At 40.5% G+C, this 17,500-nt stretch overlaps 3 protein-coding genes and 1 pseudogene across 9 annotated transcripts in view; 3 read left to right on the top strand and 1 right to left on the bottom strand.

Annotated features, from left to right (window-relative positions):
• The window catches only part of LOC113042662 (band 4.1-like protein 3), a 35,967-nt gene extending 34,511 nt beyond the window's left edge, over positions 1 to 1,456 (top strand). The window contains exons 24-25 of one of the 3 annotated variants that reach the window (XM_026201661.1): positions 30 to 136; positions 654 to 1,456. In XM_026201661.1, the coding sequence (XP_026057446.1) occupies positions 30 to 131 (102 nt within the window). In that variant the 3' untranslated portion in view covers positions 132 to 136; positions 654 to 1,456. Of the gene's footprint in view, positions 1 to 29; positions 507 to 653 lie in introns of those variants that run through there. The other 2 variants (XM_026201663.1, XM_026201662.1) reach the window with 2 other exon arrangements.
• Positions 1 to 17,500, bottom strand: part of LOC113042671 (receptor-type tyrosine-protein phosphatase mu-like) — a 673,064-nt pseudogene that overhangs the window by 452,640 nt on the left and 202,924 nt on the right.
• LOC113042679 (zinc finger and BTB domain-containing protein 14-like) lies at positions 3,008 to 6,027 on the top strand. Of its 2 annotated transcripts, none has more exons than XM_026201699.1 (2): positions 3,008 to 3,160; positions 4,333 to 6,027. In XM_026201699.1, the coding sequence occupies exon 2, from the start codon at positions 4,347 to 4,349 to the stop codon at positions 5,658 to 5,660; it is 1,314 nt and encodes a 437-aa protein (XP_026057484.1). In that variant the 5' UTR covers positions 3,008 to 3,160; positions 4,333 to 4,346; the 3' UTR covers positions 5,661 to 6,027. The 2 variants fall into 2 exon arrangements, with proteins under 2 accessions (XP_026057484.1, XP_026057483.1); XM_026201698.1 differs by lacking the exon at positions 3,008 to 3,160 and adding an exon at positions 3,233 to 3,675.
• Positions 8,206 to 16,779, top strand: LOC113042669 (DNA topoisomerase I, mitochondrial). 4 transcript variants are annotated; one of them, XM_026201677.1, is made up of 21 exons: positions 8,206 to 8,252; positions 8,409 to 8,470; positions 8,545 to 8,632; positions 8,702 to 8,736; positions 9,777 to 9,816; positions 9,891 to 9,916; positions 10,055 to 10,109; positions 10,374 to 10,588; positions 11,838 to 11,953; positions 12,084 to 12,205; positions 12,744 to 12,866; positions 12,937 to 13,124; positions 13,370 to 13,514; positions 13,609 to 13,752; positions 13,836 to 14,018; positions 14,339 to 14,407; positions 14,621 to 14,735; positions 14,845 to 14,972; positions 15,221 to 15,315; positions 16,210 to 16,359; positions 16,565 to 16,779. In XM_026201677.1, the coding sequence occupies exons 2-21, from the start codon at positions 8,439 to 8,441 to the stop codon at positions 16,665 to 16,667; spliced, it is 2,172 nt and encodes a 723-aa protein (XP_026057462.1). In that variant the 5' UTR covers positions 8,206 to 8,252; positions 8,409 to 8,438; the 3' UTR covers positions 16,668 to 16,779. The 4 variants fall into 4 exon arrangements, with proteins under 4 accessions (XP_026057462.1, XP_026057461.1, XP_026057460.1 ...); XM_026201676.1 differs by having other exon boundaries at positions 9,774 to 9,816; XM_026201675.1 differs by having other exon boundaries at positions 9,753 to 9,816.

Raw genomic sequence — 17,500 nt, 5'->3', positions numbered from 1 at the left:
GATGATGATGTGGTGTCACTGTGGGTCAGGCTCTGGCTCAGGCCATTAAAGAGGCTAAAGAACAACATCCCGACATGTCAGTGACCAAAGTGGTGGTGCATAAAGAGACGGAGATCACGCCAGAGGAGTGATGCAGGTAAGACCACAGCCAATCACAGCTTGAGTAGGCTTGGCTGACTGCGAGCTGATTGGCTGCTGTGGAGAGCTGCTATTGGCTGCTATTCTAACATCAGTGACGCTTTGGCTGTTTACATCTGCGGACGTCTGACTGCTGCTTTCAGAGTGTACACTAACTACACAACCCTCTAACAGAATGACATGATGATTATGTGTGAGGGATCAGGAGCAGATGTGGTTGAACACACTGCAGTCTGCTGGTAGAGAGCGGTACTGCAGATCATCTCCAGTCATGTGACCACATGAGGACATTCATCGAGACTAATAGTGTAGTCAACTGTTTACTAATCTCAGCATTCACCCAGAGTTAAATAGCAACAGCTGAGGCCTGTGTTTTTATGTTATTTGAAATGCATGACGTCTTTGACATCATCACTGTAAGACTTGCGTCAAGCTCTGCTCCTCTGACGGTTCTTTCTGTTCCTTCATCACGTGTTCCTGTTATTGACTGAATGTTCTGTTTTATTCGTTTTCAGGATTAACATCATCTTCATGCTTTCTGGAGGAACTCATGTGTTCATGCTGTGGAAAATGAAGGATGCTTTAGAGAAATCAACACGGGAACAGCAGCATAAACTAATAAATCACAGTAAACATTGTCTGAACACAACTGGAGTAACACACACACACACACACACACACACACACACGCTTACAGACGCCGCACTGGATCACTGTTACTGCATGACAAGGGAACAATTCTGCTTTTTCTGAGGAGACTACAGTATAAAGACAATTTAGAAAATGCTATATGAGCGCAGTGTATAGTCAAACCACGAGCTTATCATAAAGGGACTGAAAAATATGTGTGAGAAGAAATAATGGTTACAGATATCTACATTTATTTATTCTACTGAATACTGCTCACTTTAAAAAAGGAAAAACTTTGCACAATATTAAACCGCGCAAAGATGTGCCATCCAAACTCCGTCGGTTCATCTCTGATCTGCTCACGTTAAATATTACATGTTCATTATGAGAATATGACTGTGTCACACATGTATGTTAGAGACGTGTTATGTTGTTTTACTTTAGGTATACACCTGTTTGTTTCCTTTTGAAAACTGTCCCTTGTGAACGTTGAGCTTAGAGGAATGAAACTCTCCAGAGCTGCCCTGAAATATCAATCCCAGAGTTCTCCCTGCCCACATCTGAGCCTTAAACTGTACAGAACCCCATGAATGTTTATGTCCTTGTTTGGTTTCCAATGCAATGTCGCTGCCCTGCTGACTGTTTCCAACTCAAGCAACTCAATAAAATCTCAATTCCATTTCTGATCATTTTGCAGTTTCCATTCATCCCTTTGCATTGAGACATGAATCAAGAGAGAATATGCATTCATTATAGTATTTCTTATGGAAAATTTCAATAAACTAATTCAAAGAAAATTTTGATTTTTGTGTAATACAATATTATTACATAGTTGTGTATTTCACTGAAACAATCCAGTTTTGCCCAGTGCAGGTGATTTGATATTTAAATTCATTTTGATATTTATTTTTTGATATTTAAATCATCATTTTGAAATAATTCAAATTAGTGCTACAGAAAATATTGATTGTGAATGTCTGCGTAACACAGAACTCATTTGGTGATGATAGTCATTTAAAATGTAATATGGTATTGCCATTGTTTTTGGCAAATGGTACCATGGTAATATCAAGTGTAATCTGTTAGGAGTACCATAAATATGATGCAGAAAAATGGCAATGACCAAGTACCATGATAAAAAACAATAACAACACTGTTTTATTATCATCCACCATCACTGTACCGTGATAACACCAAAGGGATTGTCCCCTCAGAAATTAAAAACACACCATCATGTCATTCCAAACCCGTATGACTTTATTTCTCATGTAAAGATATCTTGAAAAATGTTTGACAAAACAAACAGTTTTGGATCCCAAATAATATGGAAGTCACTGGGACCCAAAACTGTTCGGTTACATTACATTCTTCAGAATATCTCATTTTGTGTTCTAATGAAGGAATAAAGACATAATGACATAAGGGCAAGAAACTGATGTGCTTTTGTTTGTACTGTCCCTTTAAGGGTAAATAGTCAAACAGATTTCATATATTTATTTTAATGACCTGGTTGTTTTGCGTTGCAAACCAAAACTAAGAATCATTTGTTTTACATTATAGACTAAAAGTTTTTTTGTTCAGTAGCTCAGTTATGTGAACAGTTCAGATCTGCGTTCCTCACATTCAGTTGTAAATGCGCGTGCGCTGGCTCCTCCGGCGCGTCACACTGCGGCTCGCGCTCCGTCATTTGCGTACCTACGTGCCTGCGCATCTCGCCGTGTGCGCTGTTGGCGTAGCCGTGCCCGTGTCTACGTACGCGCTTCGGTCACTCGCCCTCCGCAGCAGTGTTGCCAGATCCGGGGATTTTCCTCAGAATCAGTCTACAAACACTACCCGCGGGTTAAAGCAAACCCAATAACGTGATATTTATCATAGATATGTATAGATTTCATATTTCATATTAATTTAATTCTTTAAAAAAATACATAAACCCAAATAGGAATAAAACAGTTATTGAATAAGCATGCATCCTAAACATTGGTGTCTCATATTTTACAGCACTCAATACAATTAGAGAAAGAAATCAAACACCATTTATAAACATTAACATTTTCATAATTAGGTGTAATTTATTTTTATTTTAATTTTTTTGTTAGTAATTGAATAAAGGCCTATCTATGACATTATGCCTCTGGAATGCCGAATTGCACTAAGGGGGAACTTCGCCAAAGTATTTACCTCCTGAAATGAGATGTTTCCCGAGCGCGAGAATTTTGGGGTGACTTGAGGCGGGTTTTATTTTGCAAACCTGGCAACCCCGCGCAGCGCGTCCTTCCGCCTGTGCTCGTCCTCGGCCTCGCTCGCACACAACAACAAAGTATTAAATTCTGCACTGGCTTTCGTGACATTTAACACACACTTTCCCAGTGGATCACAATAAAGCACAATAAAGGTAAGAAATTGATTTTTAGAGTGGACTGATGCGGCAGCGGAATTAATGCATGATGTTTTGCGCGGGATGGCTGCGCGCGCCCGGCGCGGGAGTGTTCCTCATGGCCCGCGCAGCTCGCGCCACTAAATCCGCCTCAGCGCGCCGCGGTCCCGTTTACCGAGCGTCGTTGTGCTCTCCGGTGCTGATCGACGCTCAGCGGCTCCGCGGACTCGTGTAGCGGGAAGCGCTGCGGAGAGCTCGGCGTCTTCTGTCGGGTGATGTCGATTGAAGCCATCGGCGATGATTTATGTGCTAATGCTAAGATTAGCTTCCAGAGAAGCGGAGCAGACTAGCGCAGAAACATCGAAATAAGCGAATCAAACTTCAATTTGTCGACAGAACGAGATATTTAGAGACCAAATCAGTATTTTATTGAGATAGAAACACAGCTCGTCTGTTTGGAGCTGTTTATATTAAGTAGTTTCGGCGTTTGCGGCCCGTTTCAGTCCATTCAGAGCAAACATGAGTCCATCAAGGTAACGTATAATGTGTTTATTGTGAAGTACTAAACCAGTCAGAATGAGATTTATACTGAAAGCTGAAAACAGAAATGAGTTTTCCATTGATGTGTGGTTTGGAGGACAATTTTATTTAAAAATCTGGAATCTGAGGGAGCAAAGAAATCTAAATATTCAGAAAACCATCTTTAAACTTGTTCAGATGAAGTTCTTAGCAATGCATATTACTAATAAAACATTAAGTTTTGAAATATTTACAGTAGGAGATTTACAAAATATCTTCATGGAACATGACCTTTACTTAATATCCTAATGATTTTTGGCATAAAAGAGAAATTTATAAAGTATAATTGTGACTCATACAATGTATTGTTGTCTATTTCTACTAATATACCTGTGCTACTGATGACTGCTTCTGTGCTGCAGGGACACACATGTGATTTAATGATTATTATAATGATGCATACAGACTTCTTCAGTTGTTTAGTTAGACACACACAAACATTAGAGACGTAGAGACTTGACGACATTCAGTTGTTACATTTAAGTGTCTGACTAATGTAAACAAAGCATTGAAATTACTAAAGAATCTTATTTTGTGTTTTGGCAGTTTATTTACACAACCGTTTTGCTTAATTAATGTACCATTTCATGTATGTTCACTATCTCCCGCAGGATCCCGCTCCAGCATGTCCGAAACCGTGAAGTATGTGGACGATGAGCACAAGAGCATCTTCCTGAAGCTTCTGAACGAGCAGCGTTTGGAGGGCGAGCACTGCGACATCGCTGTGGTGGTGGAGGACGTCAAATTCAGAGCGCATCGCTGCGTGTTAGCGGCGTGCAGCAACTACTTCAAGAAACTCTTCAAGAAACACGAAGTGGACAGTTCATCCGTCATCGAGATCGACTTCATCCGCTCGGACATCTTCGAGGAGGTGCTGAACTACATGTACACCGCCAAGATCTCGGTGAAGAAGAAGGATGTGAATCTGATGATGTCCTCGGGACAGATCCTCGGCATACGCTTCCTAGACAAACTCTGCTCGCAGAAACGTGACATGTCGCCCGAGGAGAAAAACGACCCCAGGAACGCCAAGTTCCCGTACGACATGGTGAAGATGGGGCTTCCGGCAGACGATCCTCCGCTGGGTCAAGACAGCGACGTCCAGGAGCTCGGAGACCAAGACGACACGCCCTCGGACGACATCGTAGAGGAGCCTCAGGGCAATCACGATCTGGAGAAATCGCCAAATAATGCGTTACGAGTGCAGGAGGCCATCCTGAAGGAGCTGGCGCAGGAGGAGGTGCACAAAGTGAGCTGCTACGATCAAGAGGTGGAAGCCATGGACGGAGAACCCAAAGAGCTGGCGGCTCACACCCAGACGCTCTCGTTCGCCGAAAGCATTGGCGATGTCAAAGACGAGCAGCCGCCGGGATGGACCACGGCCGCCGCTGACATGAAGTTCGAGTATCTGCTCTACGGCCATCGCGATCAGCTGGCCTGCCAAGTGTGCGGAAAGAGCTTCCTCGACGAGAACCGCTTGAGGAAACACGAGAAGCTGCACTCGGCCGACCGGCCGTTCGTCTGCGAGATCTGCACCAAAGCCTTCACCACTCAAGCGCATTTAAAGGAGCACCTGAAGATCCACACGGGCTTCAAGCCGTATCGCTGCGACGCCTGCGGGAAGTCCTTCATCCGCGCGCCGGATCTGAAGAAGCACGAGCGAGTGCACAGCAACGAGCGGCCGTTCAGCTGCCAGATGTGTGAGAAGGCCTTCAAACACAAGTCACACCTGAAGGACCACGAGCGACGCCACCGAGGAGAGAAGCCCTTCGTGTGCGGCTCCTGCACCAAGGCCTTCGCCAAAGCGTCCGACCTGAAGAGACACGAGAACAACATGCACAGCGAGCGCAAGCAGCTGCAGAGCGAGACCGAGCAGCTCCAGGCCGCAGCGATGGCCGCCGAGGCCGAGCAACAGCTGGAGTCCATCGCCTGCTCATAAACACTGATCTTCGTAGAGCTGGGACTTTAAATCCATGCATCGGGATCGATTTATTGTCCCAGTCCTAGATTTTTTTTCTCTTATCATTTTAGAACATGATTTACACTGTTTTTTGTTGTTTCTTTTATATGTAAATGGTGCAGACGTTTTCTCTTATTGTACAGTTCATACCAAATGTATTGGAGTATTTATGGCAGCTGACGGACGATGAGTTGTTCTGCCATCATAAAGCGTAAACTGGACACATGTGAAGTCGACGGAGGGATGGAGCAAGCTTCGATCAATCATTCCATCCGTTTCTTGTGAAAGGGTGTGACGGTTTGCACATGCAGATATTTTTGCTGTAATAAAAGACTGGTGAATCATGGCTGTTTGGTTCTTGTGCTTCGCTCAGCAGCTGGGAATCGATGCATACAAATGTGGATTGGTCTAATTTCAATCTTCTCTGCTAGTTATGACAATATTGAGTCTGAAAAAGTTGAGGCCTATAAAGTTTTGACATTTCATGAACGGTTAAAGTGAATATTTTCTTTTGTGTTTTTGTCTTGTTTCCCAGTGCAAACATCTAAACATTCTTAAATCAAGATGCTTGTGATGAAATATAATGCATAAGATCTTTTCTGAGAAATGTAACAAAGCTTGAGTGAGTTACGCTCAAAACAAGAACAAATATCTGTCAGAAGGGAATTAAAAGATGTTTGAATTAAGAAACATTTTAAGCCCGTTGGCAGAGATTTGTTCTTCCTCAACCATAAATGCATTTCATTTGAATCAGTTTCTCAAAAAAAAACTTGTATTTTTAATCCCTGCTGTTTCTCCAGTAGATGTGTCGTGATTTAAGATTCTTTAGATATTTGCACTGGATAACAACAGAAACACAGAGGAAGAACCTCGGTGTGATCACGGTGCAGTAGAACCGACTTCTGTGTTCCAGAGTTTGAGAACAGAGCGGTTCCAGACGTAAGAGATTTCTTTCTAGAGATGGTTTAAAGTTGATTTAGGAACTAATGGAGATTGGTTAGTGGTTTTATTAATATTAAATTGTCTTGTTCTTATATCTTCATAAAACCTTCAGAAATGGTGGATATAAAAATGGCATCAAATCCTCACATTATAGCTGTTTTAAAGACTGAACTCTTATATTTTCAGAAAACAGGTTGTGGTTCAGTGGTTTGCACCGGCTTTTGGAAAGTCTTGAGTTTTAAACCCAGGTCAGTGAAGGGAATATTTAAATGTTTTACAGGAGTAGAAAAGTCACGCGTCTTAATAATGTCCTGAACATTCATGTAAAATCCATTGGCAGGTTGTTTCTACTTTAAAATAGTTATTTTCTATGATCCAGTATAAATAAATCTGTTATTATTTTCCATCCAATGATCATGAACATCTCCAGGGCCCGGTTTTTCAAAAGTAATCCAGTAGGATTTTGGATAACGGATTGGATCAAATCTTGATAATTTGTTTTTCAAAAGAAAAAACGGATTACATAATCGGATTAGATCACGTAATCCAATCTCGGTTTTGATCCGGATCAAACCTTTAGTTTGGTTTTTTTTAGAACTTTTTTGTAGGATTTGGATCACTTTGATCCAAAAAATCTGGATTAAACTCATCCCATCAGAAGGGTGGATTCAGCGTGGATTTCATGGCCAAAATGTAATGAAAACTTGAAAAATGTATCAAATAATACTAGATTTGGATCATGCAGTATCTTACAAGATATCCTATTTATTCATAAGGTTTTAATTTTATTTGTTCATCCATCAGGCTACAGTGATTAGGTAGGCTTTAACGTATTCAGCCTTTCAGTATAGGCCTACAGCAAAGTAGAAAGAGTTTGGCCTCATAAAATAATCCCCCAAACAGCTGTCAAAATTGACCAAAAACAATACATTTTATTCTGTCACTAATTGATATATATATTCATCACAATTGAAAATATTTTTTACATTAAGTCTTTTTTTTTTATTCAATACATCTAGGCTATACTTGATACTTGTTATAAATATCCTCAATGTACAGTGTTTGTGTTGTAGGATTTCAGATGAGCGGACTGCTGGAAGAGGATGGGGTGGGGTTTTTCTTGATTTTAGTTTTTTTTTTTTTTTTATGTGTGGGTTTTCATTTCAAATAAAAATAAACTTATATTGACCCCACACTGGCTATTCTACTTGTTGCTCTTTACATATCTATAGTTCTACATTGTGATTTCCTATCCTGTTTGAGCACTGGTTATCCAGATTTGGTGATCCTGAAAAGTTCCTATCCGGATCAGATTGATCCAATCCGATGCTGCTTTAAAAAACTGGCTCCAAAAGTAAGCTGGATTACGTGATCACGGATCGCAAAAAAAGGATTACTATATCCGGATCAATTTTATCCAGATTAAACATTTTGAAAAACTGGGCCCAGATGTCATTGCATTCCTGTGACTGAAGCTGGAGCTCTCAGGTGAAGGTGAGTGCAGTGTTCTTCGTGTCCAGCAGGTGGCGCTGTGGCTGATTTTGCGCAGTTGATTGCGAGAGGAACTTAAAACCTTTCAGGTGTGACAGGTGACATGCATTCTGATGCCGCTGTGAGAGAACCTCTCAGGTACGAAGAGATTTCACATCCGAGTCACGAATAATCGAGTCATTTAACTGCTTTGAGTTTAGATTAATCTGCGCTTAATATCAGCTTTCAACCGCAAGTTTAGACTCGATTTGTGCTTCAAATGCTTGATTGGACACCAATTTACTGTCCTTGTAGTGAATTGTGCAGAAAATACAAACTTACAGGATGAAACTGGAAAAGGAAAAAGCCGATAGAAGGTCAGAAGGATCAGTTTGCTCGTGACTCGAACAGATCTCGCAGGTTGATTTAACTCCACTGTTTGTTGTGTCAGAGAGAAGAAGAAGAAGAAGTCCAAACACTCCTCTAAAGACCGAGACAAGGGGTCTGAGCTGAACGGCAAACACAAGTCCTCCTCGAAGGTGCAGTGATCGCGACAGAAGATGATTAATGAAGGGATGTGAGTGAGTCTAATGATGTGTGTTTCACAGATGAAGCGGTCAGAGAGTCCGTCAGGAGTCCGCAGGTGCGTCCACTAACACCTGCTCACTCAAACACTAACTGAAGCTCTAACAGAAAGTTCAGCTGCTCAAACACTGTGGATAAGACAGAAACGCGCGCTTTTATAATGCGTTAAAAACACGGGAATGTTACTTTTAAACGTTCAAAATGCCAATTAAAAAAAAAAAAGTTCATTGCTATGCAAATGTTAATAAGGAAACACTACATTATCATTCTGCAAGCATTTAGAACACCTTTATTCTAAACGTTCAAAATCTACAGTATGTTAAATGTTTACAAAATCCTTTTTTTTTTAATGAAAACATGCTATAGTGCTTTTGAGTCATACTAAAGTACTTTAATTTGTGTTAATTCTATAATTGCTGTGATTAATATAACAACTGTAGGAAGAAATTAATTACTTGAATACTGCACAAACCAGTTTTTTTAGCACATCTGTAGGGTGTTATACTTCAATACACTGCAGTTTACTGTAGTAAAAACTAAAGTATACTACAGTATTATCACAGTTTATTACTTCACTATACAGTACGCTGTAGCATTCATTAACACTGTTGCAAATATTATACACACACACACACACACACACACACACACAGTATAATACTCTTTACTATAATATGGTTAAAAAACACTAAGTGTATTTTTTTTTCATGTGCGTGGTTAGTTCAAAATGTCCAGTTTGTTAAAATGTTTTTTTCCCTAGTTATAAGAAGGAAAATAAATAAATTTGTATTATTATTTTTACATTATGAGTGTTACTTTTAAATTTTTTATGAACTTTTTAAAACTTGTAACATTGATAAACATTACACGAATATCCATCTAGAACAAAAAACAACAAAAACAATGAACAATGTATAAATATTTGTATGACGCTATACAGTTTTGAGAATATGGTTAAAGATAACTTTGAATAGTGATTCTGTTAACACTACTGGAAGAGTGTTTGTCGTTAACTTTGCTGGAACATTCTGAGAACGTTCTCCGTCATCTGTGAGGTTCTGTGTCAAACGATAGTCTGATGTTGATGAGTTTCAGCAGCGCAGTGAAATATGAAGCAGGAGATTCTGACACACATGAGGTAAGAGCTCACACCTCACTTAAAATATATGAGAAATACTCGAGTTTCAGTCTAAAAATGTTTAATTTTTGCAGGATGTCAAAGTAGATCCTGATGAAAGGCAAGATATCCCCGTCTGACTTTGTGTTTGATGCAATGGAAAATATTAGCTAGGCTTACATGATGAATTTAACTTTCTAAAGTTAGAATATGGAAATAAAGTTTAATCAAGAAATGGTGTACTGTTTCTTTAAATCAGAAATGATGGACGGCAGAAATCAGGTTCTCCAGAAATCAACAACAACAGAGAGAAGGTATTCTGATTCTTAGTTCTTAGCAATGCATATTAATAATCAAACATTAAGTTTTTATATATTTACAGTAGGAGCTTTACTAAATATCTTCATGAACATCATCTTTACTTAATATCCTAATGATTTTTGGCACAAAAGAGAAATGTATCATTTTGACTCATACAAGGTATTGTTGTCTGTTTCTACAAATATATGTCTGTGACCCTGATGACTGCTTTTGAAAGGAGTAACTAGTAGTGAATAATATGTGTGTTTGTGTTGAAGGCAGACGACGGTCACCAGTGTGACTCTCTGAAGATGAAGAAGAAGAGGGTCAAAGATGAGAAACAGGAGAAGAATCAGTCGTCTTCGAGGAAAAGGAAGAAGACGAGTTCTGAACATGATAAAACAGAGAAGAAGAAGATCAAGAAAGACGGAGAGCAGGAGGAGAAGAAGAAGGAAAGGGGGAAGAAGGACGAGGAGTCTGAGAAGTGGAAGTGGTATGTGTGTGCTGGTTTCCTTCAGGTAGTCTTTAAGCATCCGTTTGATCGTTAACTAAAGTTCAGTTCATACAATCAATGTTTGACAAGACTTAACTAATGAACTTAGGATAAATCAAGTCTGAATATAATGGATTAAATAGGCTTCGTTAGTCAGGAGTAATGATATCACAGATTTACAGAAGCTTGTTTGTGCCACAGAATAAAAATGTGAAAATGTAATTTTGACTTTTATTTCTTCAGAACAGCGTGGGAAAACAAATCTGTGGTGTAAATGAGCTTCCATTAACCTTGTGTTGGGCTAATGTAATTATTTTGTTGTTTCTTTAACTTAAAGCTCAGTGTGAAGTTTATTTGTTCTATAAGGAGCTCGTTTGTAATTAATGCATTTTGCTCTATATATGGATAATATATGTGGCTTCTTATTGCATTTTTACATTTAAAAAGTAAACGAAGTGATAATGTAGTAACGTATGTCATGTATTGGAGGACGTAACGTGCGGAGCTGTAATCGGCTGTGATTGGTCGGACACATGTGACGCACATCCCGGAAGCGCGGCGATGTCGTGAGTGCGCATGCGCAAACGAGCACGTGTCTGGTGTCCAGGGGATGAAAACATGTTTGCGTTTCATTTCGCGATGTATTTATATTTCAGCGGAGCGTGATAAAGTCGCGTCGCTCGTTTCCTCTGTCAGATATTATAACGCTGCAGGCGTCAGAACCCCGTCACACTGCAGGTCAGCACTTACACGAGCTCAGACTACAGACTCTGACGCTGAGATCTTCATTAATATTAATAATTATCAGCGTTAGCGCGCCTCCACATGTGACCCATAAACTATAACGTTATCTGCAGATCTCGCTATTTAACACAATTATAAAATAAGTTTTTAATGACCATCTGAACTTCACTTTAAACATAATTATAGTGTTGCAGCTTTAAGATTATTATTATTATTATTTGGAAGAATACGTTATTAAATATTAACCTGAAATCTTGAAAATTATTTGTACAATTTATCAAAAAAGTAATGAATAATCATTGAACTAAGTTAAACCATTACTTGTTGATTTTAATGATTAAATTCTTCATGTATGATTGGTAGATGTATTAAAGTGTATTGTCAGTGTTCGAGGCTGAATCTGCAGCTGTTCTGCTGTGTGTTATTCAGTCTGTGCTGGAGAGTTGTGTGTGTGTGTCTCTGTGTTATTGTGTGATCGGTGATTGATCGGTGATTGATCGTTCAGGTGGGAGGAAGGAAAGTCATCAGACACTCAGAAATGGAGCAGTTTGGAGCACAAAGGACCGTACTTCCCTCCTGAATACGAGCCGCTGCCTGATAACATCTGCTTTAAATATGACGGTAGACACATGACTGCCTTCCTCTCGTTTAATCCTCATCATCATAGTCTCACACCCTGTAGCCTCACAGCGTGTGTGCGTGTGTGTGTGTGCGTGTGTGTGTGTGTGTGTGTGTGTGTGTGTGTGTTCAGGTCAGCCGGTGAAGCTCAGTCCTGTGACGGAGGAGATCGCCACGTTCTACGCTAAGATGCTGGATCATGAATACACCAGTAAAGATGTGTTTCAGAACAACTTCTTCAGCGACTGGAGGGAGGTCAGAACCAGCAGCTGCTCTTACACAATCATTAAAGCCTTCATTAATATGTGAAGATTTTCTCTATGCTTTTTAAATTGACTTAGTCGTTTTTAATTAGTTTGTTAAATATGTTTGTAGGTTTTGATAAATCTCTTAATCAATGTATTTCTCATATGTAAGGTGCTTTGGATAGAGGTGTCTGCTCAATTAAAGTCACAATACGTAAGATTAGTTATAAATATCCTAAATCCACTTGCGCAGTGCGATATTTCCCAAGGATTTGTAAATCCAGAGAAATTCCTACTTTACCAAAAAAAAAAAATCTTAATTTGAGCTATTTTTCGTTAATTCAGGTTAGTACTTAAAAAAAAAAAGTAAAAAAATGTTTTTTTCTTTTTCCTTTTTTCAGTTAAGGTTTGTTTTAGTTTTGTTTTGTGTGTAACCTTTGAAACGTATTTAGCTTCGGTCAGTGATGATAACTCTGGAGTGTGAGGCAGACTTTGATCAGATGTGTATCGTGGTCATGAATCAAACAGAATTGAATTGAACTGTTCAGGAAATGACGAAAGAAGAGCGGAAGCAGATCAAGACGCTCTCCAAGTGTGACTTCACTCAGATCCACAAGTATTTCGTGGAGAAGTCTGAGGAGCGTAAGAACATGACGAAGGAGGAGAAGCAGGTGCGTCTGACTCTCTGAGCTCCTGGTGATCTGCTGGACATCAGTCTGACTCCAGACGTGTCTCAATCAGGTCCTGAAGGAGGAGGCCAGCCGGCTGATGGAGGAGTACGGCTTCTGTCTGCTGGATGGACACCGCGAGAAGATCGGGAACTTCAAGCTGGAGCCGCCGGGACTGTTCCGCGGACGAGGAGAACATCCCAAGATGGGCAAGCTGAAGAAACGCATCCAGCCGGAGGACGTGACCATCAACTGCAGCCAGTGAGACACTGAGAGTTTCTCGCAATTCTGACTTTTTCTTACAATTGCATGAAACAAACTCATGATTCTGAGAAAAAGTTAGAATAGGGAGATTAACCTATAACCTTTTTTTATTATTTATTGGAAATTCATGGATTTCTTAGGGGGTGGGGGGTGGGGGAGACAGAAAAACCAAGTTTAGGTAGAAATCAATCAGATTTTGTCGGTGTGGTGCATCGCTGCTAGCGTCTAGTTTTCTCTCGCAGGGACTCGAAGATCCCGACGCCCCCTGCAGGCCACCGCTGGAAGCGCGTGCAGCACGATAACACGGTCACATGGCTGGCGTCGTGGCTGGAGAACATCCACGGACGACCCAAATACATCATGCTGAACCCCAGCTCCAAACTCAAGGTGCGTAACACTCTAACAAGGAACAATACTTCTGTTATACAGCTTTCATCAGTCTTAGTTATTGTGATAAATGATGATGATGGTCTGTGTTCAGGGCGAGAAGGACTGGCAGAAGTACGAGACGGCGCGGCAGCTGAAGATGAAGGTGGACTCCATCAGGAAACAGTACAGACGCGACTGGACCTCACGAGAGATGAAGATCCGGCAGAGAGGAGTCGCCATCTACTTCATCGACAAGGTCTGACCATCCACTGACCGTCTAATCAATGTGTCTCGGCCGTCCTAAAGAGAGAGTGTGTGTGTGTGTGTGTGTGTGTGCAGCTGGCGCTGCGAGCGGGGAACGAGAAGGACGATGAGTCTGCAGATACGGTGGGCTGCTGCTCTCTGCGTGTGGAGCACATCACGCTCCACCGGCGTCTGGACGCTCAGGAACACGTGGTGGAGTTCGACTTCCTGGGAAAAGACTCCATACGCTACTACAACAAGGTTCCTGTGGAGAAACAGGTCAGACACACACCACTGGAGATTACATGCATCCAGTCATTATTGTGTGTATCAGTCTATAAAACCTGTTCCTGTTGACACTGGTAATCTTGTATAAGTGACATGACTAAAAATGAAAAACTAGTTAAGTGCATCAAGTTAAACTAAATAAAGCTGTCTGATTGAAGCTCTGTGCCTTTAACGAGTTCTCGATGTGGTTCGTGTGTAGCGCTCGCATGATTCACAACACACTCTAGATTAGAACTGGACACATTGTGTCAGCTGTGTGTGTGTGTGTGTGTGTGTGTGTGTGTGTGTGTGTGTGTGATCGTCACTCACAGGTGTTCAAGAATCTCAAGCTGTTCATAAAACACAAGGATCCAGAAGATGATTTATTTGACCGAATTACAGTAAGTGTGTTTGTATATCACTTATGATTCAACAATCACCACTTATTTTATCAATGATTTTTTATTTTTATATCATTTTTTTTTTTTTTGAGTGCATTATTTTGACATTAACTTACACTTACTAAAAATTAGATGTACACCTTTTTAAAAATATTTAAAGTTAAAAAAAAAAAAAGTTTAAATTTATGATGGTTTGGGTTGTGTCGTGTGCAGACGGTCAAACTCAACAAAACCCTGAACGAGTGTATGCCCGGACTGACGGCCAAAGTGTTTCGAACCTTCAACGCCTCGACCACGCTGCAGGATCAGCTCAACAAACTCACCACAGGTGCGTCTGACCCTTGACCTCTGACCCCACCTGGAGCACATCAGAAATGAAGGCCCTGCATCTGAGAAGTGTTCCTAAATCTGTGTGTGTGTGTGTGTGTGTGTTTCAGAGGGCATGACGGTGGAGGAGAAGATCCTGTCGTATAACCGAGCGAACCGAGCCGTGGCCATCCTCTGTAACCACCAGAGGGCAGCACCCAAAACCTTCGAGAGGTCCATGCAGCTGCTGCAGGAGAAGGTGCACACACCATCAGCTGTTTCAAAATATACAACAAAATAATGGTATATCACCGATGCTAAAATAACTATTCTAATGAATTCAATTCAGTGCAATTGGTCTCAATGTTGTGAAATTCAGCACGGAGTCATTGATCAGATCCGGTCTGATAGAATCTGTGTTTAATAATAATATTATTAATGCACTACACACATGAGAGAGAGCTGTCGGAGGTCAGAGGTCACGCTTCTCTCTCTGCTTCGTTACAGATCCAGAAGAAAAAGGAGCAAATTGAAGATGCCAAAAAGGAGCTGAAGGAAGCAAAGAAAGCACATAAAGACGCTCCGTCTGACAAATCTAAGAAGTAAGGAGTGTTTTAAATGCTGCTGGACACTTGTGCTGTAAAACATGAAATATTCAGACGAATTAACGGCTCAAGAGAGACGCACACACTGCTGCTGTCAGAAGACATTCACTGAAGATCATTAGTTACTCTTCGTTCACAGAAATACGGTCGAACACATCAGTGTTTAAGGCATGTTTTATTCTAACGGTCAGAAATAATGTGAATGCAGCAGCATAAACACTCGGCTCTTATTTCTATCTCTCATGATGATGAATTCATTACATTTCATCTTATTCAGAAAATAAATAAAAAAATCGAAATTAAAAAAACAAACATTCATTAAATGAAATCTGGTGGTTTATGAGACCTAACATTGGTAGAAATCAAAATTTGATGAGTAATATGCATTGCTAAGAACTTCATCTGAACAACTTTAAAGATGATTTTCTCAATATTTAGATTTGTTTGCTCCCTCAGATTCCAGATTTTCACATAGTTGTATCTCAGACAAATATTGTCTTCTCCTCACAAACCACACATCACTGGAGAGATGATTTATTCTGCTTCAGATGATGCATACATCAGTTTAAAAAAGAAATGCCCTCATGACTGGTTTTGTGCTCCAGGGACACAAAAATATAAAAATGATAAAAGCGTAAAACAGAATTACTAACATTTTTATTGTAAATGTAAACTGAAAGTGTAAAAATAAAAGCCAATTTAGAATGTCATAACCTGTTAATTGTAAATAAATATAAAAAATAATGCCAGTCTATTTTAAACGTAGAACACACATCGTTCATTATGAGTTCTGATGACGTGTGTGTGTGTGTGTGTGTGTGTGTGTGTTTCTCTCTCTCTTTGTTTGTGTATCTCTCTCTCTTTCTCTCTGTGTGTGTGTGTGTGTGTCAGGCTGCTGGAGAAGAAGGAGAAGGCTGTTCAGAGACTCAGTGATCAGCTGAAGAAGCTGCAGCTGCAGGAAACTGATCGTGAGGAGAACAAGGTCATCGCTCTGGGCACGTCCAAACTCAACTACCTGGACCCTCGCATCAGCGTGGCATGGTACACACACACACACGAACACACACACAGTCTTTCATCTCTGAGCGAGTCTGAGGTCACGGCTCGGAGCACAGCGCCACCTGTTGGTCAGGCGTCTTCAAACCATTTACTGTCATCAGAGAAGCTGCAGCTACTGATCATTGATTGATTGATTGATTGATTGATTGATTGGTTGCGTGTCTAATCACATGACGTTGTTCTGTAGGTGTAAGAAACATCAGGTGCCTATCGAGAAGATCTACAACAAAACCCAGAGGGACAAGTTTGCCTGGGCCATCGACATGACCGACGAGAACTTCCAGTTCTGAAGACCCCCCCGAGCCCCTGTGCTGGGATTATTTGTGTGCTTTTGTTTTTTGAATCAATCTGATGATGAAGATGATGATGATGATAGTGTAAAGTAAAGCCTCTCGTACATCAGCTCGCTCCTCTTTCTTCTGAACGGTCTCTGGTTTATCATCAGCCTCAAACACTTTGTGTCATTTAGGAACACAAGGGACTCTGAAGGGAAGCTTGTGAAGGTCGTGACCCCTGCATGAGCTCTGATCTACTTCCTGTTCCTCATCACAGCAGATCTAATAATGCAGGACATCTCTCCTGCTAGAAGTAGCTTTCTTTAATCCAAATCAAATGTTAACTAAAAATATATATTTTTGCAGCACATCATTTTTAACTTGATTTACTAAAATTGAATAATTTAAAAATTTGATTTAAAATTGGAATGAGAACAGAAAATATATATAAAACATAATTCACAATATTACTGAAAACTAGTAATTTTTCAGTATTGGGCTGTGTTTGGCCGTGGTGTAATGAACAGATTTGTGGCTCTGGTGTCACACACACACACACACACACACACAGAGACGGACAGCAGGAAGTGTTAGAGATTCTTTATTTCAGCTTGTTAAACATCACGGGACAGGACTGCAGACCTGGTTTATTCACTCAAGGTGCCTCACAATCAAATATAGAATTATTTGCATAAAGAAAACTCCATGAAATGATCAGAATCGCTTGTGTTGGATCCCGGCTGAGAGACGGTCCGCTCGTGTGTGTGTGTGTGTGTGTACGAATCTGCATTAGTTCCCATTTTCTCAAAAGAATCCAAAGAACATGTACATGACACTGAAAACATTCC

The sequence above is a fragment of the Carassius auratus genome, chromosome 24, assembly GCF_003368295.1.
Source record: "Carassius auratus strain Wakin chromosome 24, ASM336829v1, whole genome shotgun sequence".
In the NCBI taxonomy this organism is placed as follows: Eukaryota; Metazoa; Chordata; class Actinopteri; order Cypriniformes; family Cyprinidae; genus Carassius; species Carassius auratus.
The sequence above is the reverse complement of the archived record's forward strand: the minus strand, read 5'-3'. Positions and strand labels throughout refer to the sequence as shown.